At 35.8% G+C, this 17,819-nt stretch overlaps 1 protein-coding gene across 1 annotated transcript in view; it reads left to right on the top strand.

Moving 5' to 3' along the window:
* Window positions 1-17,819, top strand: part of USH2A (usherin) — a 2,188,359-nt gene that overhangs the window by 1,240,915 nt on the left and 929,625 nt on the right. Inside the window, exon 40 of the mRNA XM_053712759.1 lies at window positions 1-246. This exon is cut by the window's left edge and continues 380 nt beyond it. Coding sequence (XP_053568734.1) covers window positions 1-246 — 246 coding nt within the window. The remainder of the gene's footprint in view (window positions 247-17,819) is intronic.

Genomic DNA, 17,819 nt, shown 5'->3' with positions numbered 1-17,819 from the left:
GAAAGGAGGCTAAAGGGAGCAGAGGAAGTGAATGAGCTAGTGACTTTACCATTGAGTAACCCAATGCACTTCACAGACCAAACAACTGACGTAAGCCCTTGGAAAACATATGAATACAGGATAGTAATGTCAACTGTTAATGGTGGGAAAAATGCCAGTGCTTGGGCTGAGGTAACAACGAGACCATCCAGGCCTGGTGGTGTGGAGCCTCCTGAAGTAATTATCTTAAGCCCGTGTAGTGCCAAGGTAAGAATCTATTCTTTTATTCTTTCTTTAATTTTATTTTTTTTAGAACTAGGATTATAGATAACCTTCATTGAACCCTTACACTAGTTATGCCTAATTTTTGTATGAAGAGATGATCACTACAGATAGATTTGGCCAGGTGCCACATTATATTATACCACATTATGCTGAAAAATAATGCATTTTAGTCTGATGTAGCACATGGTGCAAAAAATAGTATCATGAAGCAATTATTTATTCTTAAACAAAAGAAAGGACATACAGACCTCCATTTCAATCACAAAACCCACTGAAACAATAGAATGGAAATAAGTGTTTCTCAACAAATATCCTAGTATTTTATTTGATGCCTATTGCTAGCCTACATGAAAATATATATACTTCTGAACTTTCAATATTTCATATTTATTTTATAATAGTAATAAAAATAGTAATAAAACACACACTGATAAAAACACAGTGTTAAAAGTGTGTCTCTTTTAAGGACAACAAAAATCAATCTGTAATAAAAATCATAAAACTTTGGAACTTATAAATTCCCTAATACTGGCCTATATGAAAATAAATATCTAATATTTCAGTATTCCACACTTTTAATAACGGTAATAAAACATTAATTAAAACAGAATATGTTAAAAAAAATGATATACAGGTATGTAATGTATAAAAACAAAAGTTGACTTGTTCTTGTCTTTAGGGAGATTCATATTATTAGAACTTTTCACCTGTAGCTTTGAAACATTTACATTAATTTGAACAAAAACAAATGTAAATGTTTAACAGTAGTTAGATTTTTGTTTAGTTTAAAACAAAACAAAAACCGAATAGTGCAGGAAATGAATATTCTGGGAAACGAATTTCCTTGAATATCCGAAATGAAAATGACTTGTGACCATCCATCTTTCACTTGATCCCATTCCAGAGGTTTTCAATGGGGTTCCAGTGTGGAGATTGGGCTGGTCATGACATAGTCTTGATCTGGGGGTCCTCCATTGACACTTTAATTGACCTGGCTGTGTGGTATGGAGCATTGTCCTGCTGGAAAACCTTATCCTCAGAGCTGGGGAACATTGTCAGAGCAGAAGGAAGCAAGTTTTCTTACAGGATAACCTGGTACGTGGCTTGATTAATGCGTCACAAGCCATCAAACCAAGCCGAGCTGCTTGAATGTTTGCACCAGGAGGGGCATAAAGTCACCCAACCTCAATATGAAAGACTGGTGGATAGCATGCCAATATGCATGAAAACTGTGATTGAAAATCATGGTTGTTTAAAAAAATAATATAAACTTGTTTTCTTTGGGTTATTCAAGGTCTGAAAACAATGCATATTTTTTGTTATTTTGATCAGTTTCATTTTCTGCAAATAAATGCTCTTAATGACAATATTTTTATTTGGAATTTGGAAGAAATGTTGGCAGTAGTTTATAGAATTAAACAAAAATGTTAATTTTACTCAAACACATACCTATAAATAGTAAAACCAGAAAAACTAATAAGTGGAACCTTCAGGCATTGACTAATAGCAACCATTTAAAACATCCACAAAAGCCACACTTGTCTTCCTAAGCATTGCCATATCCTGAAACACAGGACGTCATATTTTTTTGCAAACATGTATTTTGAAAAAATGCTTATGCGCATTTCAAGTGCAACCAATGTGCCTTTAAGATAGGTGAACAGATAAAACAAATAGAAAGTTAGCATCACCAGGAAATCTACTCTACTAGATTAGGTGAATAAATTGATCCAAATGTACAGTCAGTTTAGAAAATAACTAACCAACAGCAATTTGATTTGATTGTTTAAAAATAAGAAAATCTAAGAATGAAAAGAACTAAGAAGTAAGATCTAGGATTGTGAGGAACACAGCTATCTCTGTTTCACTAAGCACTTGGGGATAAAAAATTAATCATAGAATAGATCACAATCTATCCAATGCGGCCTTTAGGCTTTTTTTCTTTTTGAAAAGGCTACTTTTCTATTTGACGGGATTTCAATTACATGTTTTCAGCTCTTTCCTCCACTCAAAAATATGTTTTTGAATCCTGGCTATTTCTCCGATGGGGCCGCAAAATTCTTGGCAATCTCAATAAATTTTCAAGTCACTTTTCAATAGCGATGTGCATTTGGATCCATCCAAGTTAGCCGCTTAATGAATTGTGTTAAACTTTCACAAGAATAGGTCCTGCTCTGAAAAGAGGCAAACCCCATGAGTGTCCGTCTTCTTCTGCCTTCAGATCCTAATGAAGGATCCGAAGGCACATAATTACTTTTCAATATCTTTTCAAGGCCAGTTTTGACATTTCAAATTCAACATCTTAAGGCATTTAATAAATCCTCAAAATGGCATTTTGGAAATCTCTAAAACTATTTCAAGGCTATATGGAAACAGTCTACATGATATATTTTCATTAAAGCTCTATTCCTCACTATTGTAGAGGCTGAATACAGTGGACATGGCACACATTTACATATGTATAGGTCTATAGGTATTTATAGGTTCATATGTTTTATGCTTTACAGCTATCTGTAAGAAAAGTAACTTCAGTACCCCAACAACTACAAAGGTAATCAACTTTCCAGTTTACTTCTATTATCCAATTTGCTTTATTTTTTGGCATCATTTGTGGACCTGGGACCTAGCTGCTGATTGGTGACTGCACATATATGCCTCATGTTATTGGCTCACCCGGTGTGTTTTCTCCCAGTATTGCATTGCTGCTTCTTCAATAAAGGATACAAAGATAATAAAGCTTAATTGACAATAGAAAATTGGCTAAAAAAATGAATGCTCTATCTAAATCATGAAATAGAATTTTGGGTTTCATGTTCCTTTAAAGAGACATGAAACCCAATTTTTTTCTTTCATGATTTAGAAAGAGCATGCAGTTTTAAACAACTTTCTAATTTACTTCTATTATCTAATTTTCTTTATTCTTTTGATATTCTTAGCTGAAAAGCTTATCTAGATAGGCTCAGTAGCTGGTGATTGGTTGCTGCACATAGATGCCTTGTGTGATTGGCTCTCCCATGTTCAGTGCTCTTTCTTCAACAAAGGATATCTAAAAAATGAAGCAAATTAGATAATAGAAGTAAATTGAAAAGTTGTTTAAAATTGTATTCTCTCTCTGAATCATGAAAGAAAAAAAATGGGTTTAGTGTCCCTTTAAGTTTAAATTTTCAAAGTTACATAAAGATTTGAAATAAAAATGTTACTGTGCTGAAATTTTGCCGTTTTGTAGCTATTACTAATGAGTACAAAACTGGCACCTTTTAATTAAATTGATCAAGGTGTTTTATGTTATTTTCTGTAGAAAAGAAGTGCTGTTTTTCAGAAATGTTTTACTAACTTATAATTAGGATCTATAGTCAGTACAAAAGCTAACATGGCTAAATGTATTTTCATGAAATGTAGCATGCTGATAGCTTGTCACTTGATCTAATTACCTTTATTAGTTTTAAGTTTATTACTTTTGCTATTTTTTAAGTTGCTTCATTCAGTTTAGATTTTGCTTTGGAGCAGTCCAGGTTGTACTCTTATGTCACCACTTGACATGCTCAGTAGAGTTCTTCTACTTCAGCATATTATAAATAAAGCTGCAGTACAGGAGTCTTTCAACAGGGGGAGTCTATTTCTGTGTTTGCTTCTTCAAACTACTAAGGGGCTGATTTAAAAAAACTTTGCAGCCTAGAGAGAAAAGTGACATAATACCCATATGCTAAATCACAGGAATGTGATGCAGCACATCTGTAAAAGGAGTTTTTGGAAAAGAGCTACTATTTTTAACATCATCTGCATGGAGAAAAAAACAGGCAATTAACATCATCAGTGCTGAGTTCACAATTTTCTTTACTTTGATCACATGGGATTCACTGAAACCTCAAAAGATTTCAAAGTAAATTTTGTTAAACTGAAGAGGGAAATAAAGGGACCTAGCAAGTGTTGGGGCATGATTTGATAATCAGAATAATCATATTATGTTTAGGACATATAGGTTAACAGATAATTGAATTGAGCTAAATATAATTTGAATGATTTGTAGTTTTATTATAATTGAATCCTTTTTTGCATAACTACTTCTTTGTGTTTATAGCACCACCTACTGAAAATAAATTGTTGTACAGAGTTTAATTTTAATGTGTATTTATTAATCATATTTTATTATTAATTAATACATTAATAACCTTGTAACACATTGAATTGGGCAAAAAAAGTCAGTTTTTCAGGAGTTATTTCACGTCTTTTTTTCTAAGTTTGTTTGTGTGTCGGAAAGGGTTATAGATTTGTCCTTTTTCATTCAGATTGGTAAAGACAAATGTGTTACTTTTTTTTTTTTTTGCTCTTGCCAAACTATCTTTAGAGCTTGATAATTCAGCCCCTAAGTCTCACTCTTCTAGGTGTAAAGTGCTAAAATTCCCTTTACAACTATTTAAATTAAGTAACACACATATATTCCATAAAATCATAGGAATAATTATTTAAAAATTATGTTGACTAATATTTTACATATAAAAGGTATATATAAATATGAATATTTAGTATAATAAATACTGAAATATATATTAAAGTAATAATTCATAATTATATAAGTTGATTGTTTAAACCATGAATCAGAATGTATTACCTAAATATCAGAAGCTAACATTTGTAAAGCAAAAAAATAAATGATATAAACCAGGTGCAATACAGAAGCCAGTATCAATTTACATTGACAAAATCAAAATACTTTATTCATTAGCACAACCAAAACACAAATCAAAGTGTTAAAAGATTCATAGTTAACTCATTTATACAAGTACATCCCTCACAGCTGATTTTTTTCCTTAACAAATATTAGAAGGTATGTTATATTTTTATGAGAGAGAAAAAAGCAGAAATTTTATAAAATTTAGTTTCTTTTTATATTATTGTATAGAAGAAATACATAGACATATGCTAAATTGTGATAAGTAATAATGTTACATAATGGAAATTTCATGAAAGAAAAATAAAACGATCTCACATAAACTTCAAATAATTTTATGTGTATTAAATAAATGCTGTTTTCATTTTATTTTTCATTAAAAAAAAATGTTTCGAACAGGACTACCTAAGAAGAAGTTTTCAATTATTCATATAATTCAGTAGGGAATGAGCTCTGGAGGACAGGATAACTACCATTGTTTTGGCTTGCATACAAACTTCATTCAAGGGAAATTAGTGTAACCAAACAAGTGGGATTTTGTAGCTTTGAAGCCGCTTTTGTGTAAACACACACATGCTTCTATGAATTTAGTTTTGTACATATGCCAAAAGTATTGGTACACTGGTTTGATCATTAGAGCACAAAGTAAAGCACATTTGTGCGAGAGGTTTATCTTGCAAAATGAAAGTCTGTTTTATTGAGGAAACTTTGCATAAGAAAGGATTTTTTTTAGCATGATTTACTATGCTTTTTGTTACAATTTTAGCATATTTATGGGGTGTATGAGTAACAAATCATTTATTGCAATTAAAGCTAATAAATTTTGCAGATGCTTTACAGTGTGTAAAATTGGGGTTACTATTTGAAGTAAAATCAAGTGTTTAATTTTGTTTTTGCTTTTCAGAGTAGACTGAAGATGAACAGAATGATATTACATGTACTCCTAAAAACTAAGTTTGCATTTACATAGTTGTCGTTAATGAATTTTTGTTGACTGCAAATTGTTAATTTTTCCCATTTAACAATTAACAACCCTCTGCAGTTTACAATAAACTAATTATCTTGCTTTGCGCTTCCTAAGATTCGCTCACACTATTACATTAAAATCCATGAGAAGTGTTTAAAGAAAATTAGCCCCACATTTACACTGTACGAAGTACAATATACTGTATGAAATTAAAACAAAGACTCTAAGAATGGGTTTGCTAAATCTCATTTCTCAATGTTGCAATTGGTATTTCTGGTTTCTCACAGTTTCTCTAGATCTCTTTAGCTGTATGGGGTATCTCTTATATGTATATTAAATACATATGCATATGCACATATCAGGCCCGCCCCCAACCGCAGACTATACAAAAGCAATTATGTCTTGCATAGTCGAAACTGGCCAATTTGCTCTTAACACCTGCCAAGATTTTTGCAAGCTGGTAAAACATAATGCAAAATTTATGTAAACTGGGTGTAATTTGCTACAAGGATTTTCAGAGCCAAAATTATTAGTGATTTACATCTGGCGATTATTGGCAACAATGTAAAAGCCACCTTAGAAACGTAATACAAAACTGACATATAACGTATGCTGGTCTTTTAAATATAGCAGAATAAATTGGGGCAGATTAGTTCTACAAATATTGTAAATTTATTTTTAAAAATGCAAGGTCACATGATATGGAAAGAGACATTCTGCAGGTAACAAGTTTGCGGTAAATATTAATTTCTGAATTTCAGCTGGTATTGTCATTGGGTTTTTTCAGTAGTCACAATCCTAAAATTCATATTGATTTATCTCTTTTTATAGTGTATAGTGATGCTAATAGGTGAAATGTGTGCAGTTAACCTGTTATGCTCCAAAATCATATATATATGTGTGTATTATTTTAAGGGAATTGAACAGGAGCATTATCAATATAGTTACAATGTATAGCTGTTTTTAACTTTAATTGATTGAGCAGGAAGTAAAGTTGTGAATTTGGGCTTATTCTTTGAGTTGTCCAATACCCGATACATGAACAGCCGGATACATTACTGGAAGAAACAGACAAAGATCAAATTGTTGTTTAATGAAATTGATTTTGTTTATGTGTTCATACTTTTGGCACCATAAGGTGCAGGAAGTAAGGGAAGGAGTTATATTGTTTGGCTAATTCTGACCCTTTATGTGTCCACCATTCCCTGCCGTAGTGTTACTAATGACTGATGTTAGGGACATCCCGGCAGGCTCTAAATGTTAGATTTTAGTCATACAGTCTTGTCCAATCAACCCTTAGCTTATCCTAGGAAGGTGGGAGACTAGAGAAGGCTCGGGAATATTTAATTTCTTTAACTAGAGCTATTGGCATGTGTGTGACTTCTGTACCTCTGTGAGTTAGTCATTGACTATAATACAATCAGAAGGTTGTATGTTCTTTTAACTTTGAAAAATAGGCTCTTTTAATTTTTCAAACCCTATAGTGTAAAATGTTGTTTTTTATGTTAGTTTTCTATATTTGTTGTTCCCATTGGAAATAACTGTAATAAATTAAAATCCAAAACAAATGCCCACATGGACAAAATTTGTCTGAACCTTTAGAAAAATCTGAAACAAATCTTTCAGACAAACAAAATTTTCACCTGTGCACATGTCTAGCGGGTAGATTTTGCATCTGTTTGGCATTGTTGCTTCCTAATGTCATTAAATGTGGTGTGGGTTATTTCAGTGTGTTTTGCAGATGTGCAAAAGCATTTTTATATTCAAAATTTATGACTAGATTTTGAGTGGAGTGCTAATTGTCGCTCTCGCTAATGGGTTAACTCTGCTAGAATGCAATAATCTCATTTGAAAAATTTTAATCTATATATTTGTAATAGTATTTCTAATGTTATCTTTAAATGTAATATTTGATCTGTGCAGTATTCTAATTTGAAAAAAATTTGAAAATGTATTTGTAATAGTATTTCTAATGTTTTCTAAATGTAATATTTTAATTATGCAATATTCAAAATAGAATCATTCAAATTGATATATTTGTATCTATTATGTATCAATTTACTAAATTCCCTCCCACATGAACTATTGAACTTCTAAATAGTATTTCTCTTGTAAAGGTGTATCCAGTCCACGGGTTCATCCATTACTTGTGGGATATTCTCCTTCCCAACAGGAAGTTGCAAGAGGACACCCACAGCAGAGCTGTCTATATAGCTCCTCCCCTAACTGCCACCCCCAGTCATTCTCTTGAAGCTCTCAACAAGAAAGGAAGTATCAAGAGATATGTGGTGACTTAGTGTAGTTTTACCTTCAATCAAAAGTTTGTTATTTTTAAACGGTACCGGTGTTGTACTGTTTCACTCTCAGGCAGAAATTGGAAGAAGAATCTGCCTGGAGGTTGATGATCTTAGCGGTTTGTAACTAAGGTCCATTCCTGTTCTCACACATAACTGAAGAGTATGGAAAGAAAACTTCAGTTGGGGGGACGGTTGGCAAATCACCTGATTTGAGGTATGTTCAGTATATTTTTTTCTAGAGAGATGATAAGGTCTAGAAAATGCTGACAGTGCCTGATATATTTGAGGTAAGCCTGATACAGTGACTGGGATCATGCTTACAAGATAAGGGTAATTTTTATGTTAACACTCATAGTACTTAGTGTTTAAACGTTTGCATTACTTAACAGAAAAAACGTTTTTTCTCTAATGGTGATAAATCTTTATTTTGGGGCTTAGTTTTCCACATGGCTGTTATTTTACTCCTAGGAGTAGTTTTTTATGGCCCTCTGACTGTGAGTGCATGGTGGGTGGGGCCTATTTTCACGCACTTTATGCGCAGTTGTTATACAGACTGAGATATCCAGCTTCTCTAAAGGAGTCCTCTGGCATCTAGGACCACTATAGAGGGGTTCTTTCCTGCAAAAAATCGTGTTTAAGGGAAGGTAGGAGCCACAGTAGAGCTGTGGCAGTGTGTTTGACTGTTTTTTAATGGTGTTACCATTTTTCTAATCCGTTTTTGGGCCTAAGGCTATTTGGGTTTGGATTGAAGGAGATCATTTCTGATATTATTGGAGGAAAAGGCCACGCCCTTCCCCAGGATAGGTCCAACAAATCAAGGACCAAACAGACCAATTTTCGTTCCTTTCGAAACTTCAAGAGTGGCGCAGCTTCAACTTCCTCTGCTGCAAAACAAGACGGAAATTTTGCCCAGTCCAAACCAGTCTGGAGACCTAATCAGGCTTGGAACAAGGGAAAGCAGGCCAAAAAACCTGCTGCTGCCTCTAAGACAGCATGAAGGAGTAGCCCCCGATCCGGGACCAGATATAGTTGGGGGCAGACTTTCTCTCTTCGCCCAGGCTTGGGCAAGAGACGTCCAGGATCCCTGGGCTCTGGAGATTGTTTCCCAGTGATATCTTCTGGATTTCAAAGCCTCGTCTCCAAAGGGGAGATTTCATCTCTCACAATTATCTGCAAACCAGATAAAGAGAGAGGCATTCTTACGTTGTGTTCAAGACCTTCTGGTCATGGGAGTGATCCACCCAGTTCCAAGGGAGGAACAGGGGCAGGGATTCTATTCAAATCTGTTCATAGTTCCCAAAAAAGAGGGAACTTTCAGACCAATCTTGGATCTCAAGATCCTAAACAAATTTCTCAGGGTCCCATCCTTCAAGATGGAGACTATTAGAATCATCCTACCTATGATCCAGGAGGGTCAATATATGACTACCGTGGATCTAAAGGATGCTTATCTCCACATTCCGATACACAGAGATCATCATCGGTTTCTCAGGTTTGCCTTCCTAGACAAACACTACCAGTTTGTGGCTCTTCCCTTCGGGTTAGCCACTGCACCAAGAATCTTTACGAAGGTTCTAGGGTCCCTACTGGCAGTTCTAAGGCCACAAGGCATTGCGGTGGCTCCTTACCTAGACGACATTCTGATACAGGTGTCGACTTTTCAAATCGCCAAGTCCCATACGGACATTGTTCTGGCATTCCTGAGGTCTCACGGGTGGAAGGTGAACGAAGAAAAGAGTTCCCTCTCCCCTCGCACAAGAGTTTCCTTCCTAGGAACTCTGATAGATTCAGTAGAAATGAAGATTTTTCTGACAGAAGTCAGGTTTTCAAAGCTTCTAACTTCCTGCCGTGCTCTTTATTCCACTTCTCAGCCGTCAGTGGCTCAGTGTATGGAAGTAATCGGCTTAATGGTAGCGGCAATGGACATAGTTCCGTTTGCTCGCCTATATCTCAGACCGCTACAACTTTGCATACTCAGTCAGTGGAATGGGGATTTCACAGATTTGTCCCCACTGCTAAATCTGGATCAGGATACCAGGGATTCTCTTCTCTGGTGGCTATCTCGGGTCCATCTGTCCAGGGGAATGAGCTTCCGCAGGCCAGAATGGACTATAGTGACGACAGATGCCAGCCTTCTGGGCTGGGGCGCAGTCTGGAACTCCCTGAAGGCTCAGTGCTCGTGGTCTCAGGAGGAAGCCCTCCTTCCGATAAACATTCTGGAACTAAGAGCGATATTCAATGCTCTTCAGGCTTGGCCTCAGCTAGCGGAGGTCAAGTTCATCAGATTTCAGTCGGACAATATCACGACTGTGGCCTATATCAACCATCAGGGGGGAACAAGAAGCCCCCTGGCAATGTTGGAGGTTTCAAAGATAATTCTATGGGCAGAGGTTCACTCTTGCCATCTTTCAGCTATCCATATCCCAGGAGTAGAGAACTGGGAGGCAGATTTTTTAAGTCGGAAGACTTTTCATCCGGGGGAGTGGGAGCTCCATCCGGAGGTATTTGCCCAGTTAATTCAACTATGGGGCAAACCAGAACTGGATCTCATGGCGTCTCGTCAGAACGCCAAGCTTCCTCGTTACGGGTCCAAGTCCAGGGACCCCAAGGCAGCGCTGATAGATGCTCTAGCAGCGCCCTGGTCCTTCAGACTGGCTTATGTGTTTCCACCGTTTCCTCTGCTCCTTCGGCTGATTGACAAGATCAAGCAGGAGAGATCTTCAGTGATTTTGATAGCTCCTGCGTGGCCACGCAGGACTTGGTTTGCAGATCTGGTGGACATGTCATCCTTTCCACCATGGACTCTGCCGCTGAGGCAGGACCTTCTACTTCAAGGTCCTTTCAAACATCCAAATCTAATTTCTCTGTGTCTGACTGCTTGGAGATTGAACGCTTGATTCTATCGAAGCGTGGTTTTTCTGAATCGGTCATTGATACCTTAATTCAGGCTCGAAATTATGTCACCAGGAAAATCTATCATAAGATATGGTGTAAATATCTTCAACGGTGTGAATCCAAGGGTTACTCATGGAGTAAAGTCAGGATTCCTAGAATCTTATCCTTTCTCCAAGAGGGATTGGAGAAAGGATTATCTGCTAGTTCCTTAAAGGGACAGATTTCTGCTCTGTCTATTCTTTTGCACAAACGTCTGGCTGAGGTTCCAGACGTTCAGGCATTTTGTCAGGCTTTAGTTAGAATCAAGCCTGTGTTTAAACCTGTTGCTCCGCCATGGAGTTTAAATTTAGTTCTTAAAGTTCTTCAAGGGGTTCCGTTTGAACCTTTGCATTCCATAGATATTAAACGTTTATCTTGGAAAGTTCTGTTTTTAGTAGCTATCTCCTCGGCTCGAAGAGTTTCGGAGTTATCTGCTTTACAGTGTGATTCCCCTTATCTGATTTTCCATGCAGATAAGGTATTTTTGCGTACCAAACCTGGGTTTCTTCCTAAGGTAGTATCTAATAAGAATATCAATCAGGAGATTGTTGTTCCTTCATTATGTCCTAATCCTTCCTCAAAGAAGGAACGTCTTTTACACAATCTTTATGTGGTTCGTGCTTTAAAGTTTTATTTACAAGCTACTAAGGATTTTCGTCAAACATCTGCTTTGTTTGTTGTCTACTCTGGACAGAGGAGAGGCCAAAAGGCTTCAGCAACTTCTCTTTCTTTTTGGCTAAGAAGCATAATCCGCTTAGCTTATGAGACTTCTGGCCAGCAGCCTCCTGAACGAATTACAGCTCATTCCACTAGAGCGGTGGCTTCCACATGGGCTTTTAAAAATGAGGCCTCTGTTGAACAGATTTGTAAGGCGGCGACTTGGTCTTCGCTTCATACTTTTCCTAAATTCTACAGATTTGATACTTTTTCTTCTTCGGGGGCTATTTTTGGGTGAAAGGTTTTACAGGCAGTGGTGCCCTCCGTTTAAGTGCCTGCCTTGTCCCTCCCTTCATCCGTGTCCTAAAGCTTTGGTATTGGTATCCCACAAGTAATGGATGAACCCGTGGACTGGATACAACTTTACAAGAGAAAACAAAATTTATGCTTACCTGATAAATTTATTTCTCTTGTGGTGTATCCAGTCCATGGCCCGCCCTGTCATTTTTAGGCAGGTGTTTTTTATTTTTAAACTACAGTCACCACTGCACCCTATAGTTTCTCCTTTTTTCTTGCTTGTCTTCGGTCGAATGACTGGGGGTGGCAGTTAGGGGAGGAGCTATATAGACAGCTCTGCTGTGGGTGTCCTCTTGCAACTTCCTCTTGGGAAGGAGAATATCCCACAAGTAATGGATGAACCCGTGGACTGGATACACCACAAGAGAAATAAATTTATCAGGTAAGCATAAATTTTGTTTTGTTAAATTGAATGTTACAGTCGCAATTTCGAATTTGGATATTCGATTTCATTATGAACATTCAGAAACGAAAGTAGAATTCAATTACCGAATTTTAATGGATTTTCATTCCTATCAACATTAGATTTTCCAAAACAAATGTCCACAGGACTATTCGTTCTACGAAACAAATTACATTTTCAGCACATTTGCCCATCCCTACCCCATAGACTTCAATGGAGCATGAAAAGTGGAAAAAAGACATCTATACTTTTCAAGTGCATACAAATTTTAATATTTCACATTCCAATGTTGTTCACATAGAAGAATGTTTTATTTTGTAATAAACTAATATATATATATACAGGGAGTGCAGAATTATTAGGCAAATGAGTATTTTGACCACATCATCCTCTTTATGCATGTTGTCTTACTCCAAGCTGTATAGGCTCGAAAGCCTACTACCAATTAAGCATATTAGGTGATGTGCATCTCTGTAATGAGAAGGGGTGTGGTCTAATGACATCAACACCCTATATCAGGTGTGCATAATTATTAGGCAACTTCCTTTCCTTTTGCAAAATGGGTCAAAAGAAGGACTTGACAGGCTCAGAAAAGTCAAAAATAGTGAGATATCTTGCAGAAAGATGCAGCACTCTTAAAATTGCAAAGCTTCTGAAGCGTGATCATCGAACAATCAAGCGTTTCATTCAAAATAGTCAACAGGGTTGCAAGAAGCGTGTGGAAAAACCAAGGCGCAAAATAACTGCCCATGAACTGAGAAAAGTCAAGCGTGCAGCTGCCAAGATGCCACTTGCCACCAGTTTGGCCATATTTCAGAGCTGCAACATCACTGGAGTGCCCAAAAGCACAAGGTGTGCAATACTCAGAGACATGGCCAAGGTAAGAAAGGCTGAAAGACGACCACCACTGAACAAGACACACAAGCTGAAACGTCAAGACTGGGCCAAGAAATATCTCAAGACTGATTTTTCTAAGGTTTTATGGACTGATGAAATGAGAGTGAGTCTTGATGGGCCAGATGGATGGGCCCGTGGCTGGATTGGTAAAGGGCAGAGAGCTCCAGTCCGACTCAGACACCAGCAAGGTGGAGGTGGAGTACTGGTTTGGGCTGGTATCATCAAAGATGAGCTTGTGGGGCCTTTTCGGGTTGAGGATGGAGTCAAGCTCAACTCCCAGTCCTACTGCCAGTTTCTGGAAGACACCTTCTTCAAGCAGTGGTACAGGAAGAAGTCTGCATCCTTCAAGAAAAACCTGATTTTCATGCAGGACAATGCTCCATCACACGCGTCCAAGTACTCCACAGCGTGGCTGACAAGAAAGGGTATAAAAGAAGAAAATCTAATGACATGGCCTCCTTGTTCACCTGATCTGAACCCCATTGAGAACCTGTGGTCCATCATCAAATGTGAGATTTAAAAGGAGGGAAAACAGTACACCTCTCTGAACAGTGTCTGGGAGGCTGTGGTTGCTGCTGCACGCAATGTTGATGGTGAACAGATCAAAACACTTGACAGAATCCATGGATGGCAGGCTTTTGTGTGTCCTTGCAAAGAAAGGTGGCTATATTGGTCACTGATTTGTTTTTGTTTTGTTTTTGAATGTCAGAAATGTATATTTGTGAATGTTGAGATGCTATATTGGTTTCACTGGTAAAAATAAATAATTGAAATGGGTATATATTTGTTTTTTGTTACGTTGCCTAATAATTATGCACAGTAATAGTCACCTGCACACACAGATATCCCCCTAAAATAGCTATAACTAAAAACAAACTAAAAACTGATTCCCAAACTATTCAGCTTTGATATTAATGAATTTTTTGGGTTCATTGAGAACATGGTTGTTGTTCAATAATAAAATTAATCCTCAAAAATACAACTTGCCTAATAATTCTGCACTCCCTGTATATATATATATATATATATATATATATACATATATATATATATATATATATATATATATATATATATATATATATATATATATATATATATATATGTGTGTGTGTGTGTGTGTGTGTATATATATATATATATATATATATATATATATATATATATATATATATATAATGTTTTTGTGGTAAAATATCTATCTATATTATTTATATAATTATATATAGGAATAGACCTATACAAATATATATAGGAATATCTATTTATAAATACTTAGAACTTATTTCCCTATGTGAGTAATATTGGAATATGAAATAGTTACATTCAAGAGACACTAAACCCAATTTTTTTTATTTCATGATTCTGGTAGAGCATGCAATTTTAAGCAACTTTCTAGTTTATTCCTATTATCAATTTTTCTTCATTCTCTTGCTATCTTTATTTAAAAAGCAGGAATGTGATGTATAGGAGCCAGCCCATTTTTGGTTGAGAAACTGGATTATGCTTGCTTATTGGTGGGTAAATGTAAGCCTCCAATAAGCAAGCGCTATCCATGGTGCTGAACCTAAAATGGGCTGGCTGCTAAGATTTACATTCCTGCTTTTAAAATAAAGATAGCAAGAAAACGAAAAAAAAATTGATAATAGGAGTAAATTAGAAAGTTGCTTAAAATGTCATGCTATGATCTGAATCAAGAAAGAATACATTTGTGTTCAGTGTCCCTTTAAATATTTACACTTTATTAAATATGAAGATTTTTCATGTTTTCAGCTACTTGACTGCAAAGGGCTCAATGCACTTATACTGTATATATGTATACAGATGTATTTATGTTTTTATATATTTATATATATCTGTAAATACATACATACACATATAAATACAAAAATAAATTCATACATACATAATATTTAGACATGTATATATACGTATCTGTATGTTAAAGCCCTTTGTAATCCTTTTTTTTAATACCTGAGACCTCATATATTTGAACCCTTGTAATTTAAAATATAATAATATATAATATATAATATAAGAATATATAATATATAATAAAAACAATTATCAGACAATGTTATTATGATGGTTCTTTTAAAGGTATTTTTGATGTTTCCCCCCCTTTTATTAGTTGAGCATAACAGTTAACTAGAGCTCTGAAGTCACAATATCCTAACACGCCTATAGCTAACCCCCCAAGACCTCTAAACCTAACACCCACTAAGTTACACAAAATAAAACAAATACTAAGATTATAAAAAATAACAAACATTAAAAAATAAATAAAAAATACCAAAAATAAAAAAAAACAGTTAGGCCTATACTAAAACTAAATTCCCCTTAAAAAAAACCACCCCAAAATAAAAAGCCCTATACAAAAACCTACTCTAAATATTGCCCTTAGAAGGACACTTTGTAGGGCATTGCCCGAAAGTGATTTAGCGCTTTTGCTTTTCAAATCTGGCCCCTGATTCCTCCCAGAAGGTAGCACCCCCAAACAAGTGGTATCCCTAGATGCCTCATCAAATTGCAGACAACATACTAAAATGGTGACTTGATCCCCTGCACCCCTTTCAGAAGCGGCGGACCAGGGCTCAATTCCGGTCCGGCGCTAGGTTCCTGGGGCCCGTCTAGGCAGGTGAGGTTTTGCCGGCCCTCCTGCGTTTACCTCATCTCCTTGACAAAATCTGCATTGTAATGTACAATGTAGATTTTTTTAAAGTGTTGTAGGTATCCTAAAAGGTATTTATTGGTTGTATGCTATTATTTCAAACATAAATATATATTTGAAAATATATTTTTATGTTTAAAATAATAGACAGCATCATTAAATACCTTTTAGTCTATAGATATTTACAATACTTTAAACATTGACCCCTAATCTGCCATTATCTTAAAGTGAAGGTCAAATTTGATGAATTAGTGCCTGGTTTTTAATAATCCTATTAAAAACAAGGGCACTTTAATTAATCAAAATTGACATTTCACTTGTTTTCTTCAAAAACTTACCTTTTAATCCTGGCAGCCACTCCAGCGATTCCCCCGGCCGTCGGAAGCCTCTGCAGACCTCAGAAATGACGAATCTGACTTCCTCCAATCATGGCTTCACCCCCGGGGGAATCTTGGCCTGTTGCAACGCTGTGATTGGAGGAAGCTGGTTTCGTCATTTTGGACCCGCAAAGACGGCTTGCGACGGGCGGAGGAAGTGCTGGAGCGGCTGCCAGGATTAAAAGGTGAGTTTTTGAAGAAAACGAGTGAAATGTCAATTTTGATGAATTAAAGTGCCCTTGTTTTTAATAGAATTCATCAAAATTGACCTTCACTTTAAACTAACTGTAGAATCTAAGGCCCTACACATAAACATTCAATATTTAAAAATGATGCATTGTTATGTACAATGCATAATGTTTAAATATTTTTGTATAAATTAAAATGTCATTAATGTTGATTGTTGTGTTTATTATTTATTAATGACAGTATAATTAACATTATAGTTATACATAACTGCATGCCTGCTATGTAAAATATAATTTAAAGCTACTAACTACTATAACATAAATATATATTAACATATATATCTATGTTATCACTAATAAACACAACAAGCTAACAAATACATTTGAATGTATATGCAATACTTAAAGCATTATGCAATATACATACATAACAGTTTAAATATTAAATATTTATTGAATGCCTTATATTTACAATCTTTGAAATAAAATGCATGGTCATGCATAATGTGTATTAGTTTAAGTATTGACTATATAAATTAATATGTAGATATTCTTGCTTGGTGCATTTATTTATTATTGTTACTATAAATATATTTTTAAAAACATAATTTATGCTTACCTGATAAATTTATTTATTTCCGGATATGGTGAGTCCACGGAATCATCAATTGCTAGTGGGAATATCACTTCTGGCCAGCAGGAGGAGGCAAAGAGCACCACAGCAAAGCTGCTATATATGCCACCCATAACCCCCAGTCAATCAGCCGAAGGTAAATGGAAAAAGAAGATAACACAAAGGTGTAGAGGTGCCTGAGGTTTTAGTAAAAATAACTGTCTTAAAATAAAGGGTGGGCCGTGGACTCACCATATCCAGAAATAAATTAATTTTATCAGGTAAGCATTAATTATGTTTTCTTTCCTAAGATATGGTAAGTCCACGGAATCATCAATTGCTAGTGGGAACCAATACCCAAGCTAGAGGAAACAGATTATTAGGGAGGGACAAGACAGGTAACCTAAACAGAAGGCACCACTGCTTGACGAACCTATATCCCAAAAGAAGCCTCAACTGAGACAGTGAATAAAATTTGTAACATTTCCGGACAGGGGGCTGTGGACTCACCATATTCGGAAATAA

The sequence above is a fragment of the Bombina bombina genome, chromosome 4 (assembly GCF_027579735.1).
Source record: "Bombina bombina isolate aBomBom1 chromosome 4, aBomBom1.pri, whole genome shotgun sequence".
NCBI lineage: Eukaryota > Metazoa > Chordata > Amphibia > Anura > Bombinatoridae > Bombina > Bombina bombina.
This window is presented reverse-complemented; position numbering and strand designations above follow the sequence as displayed.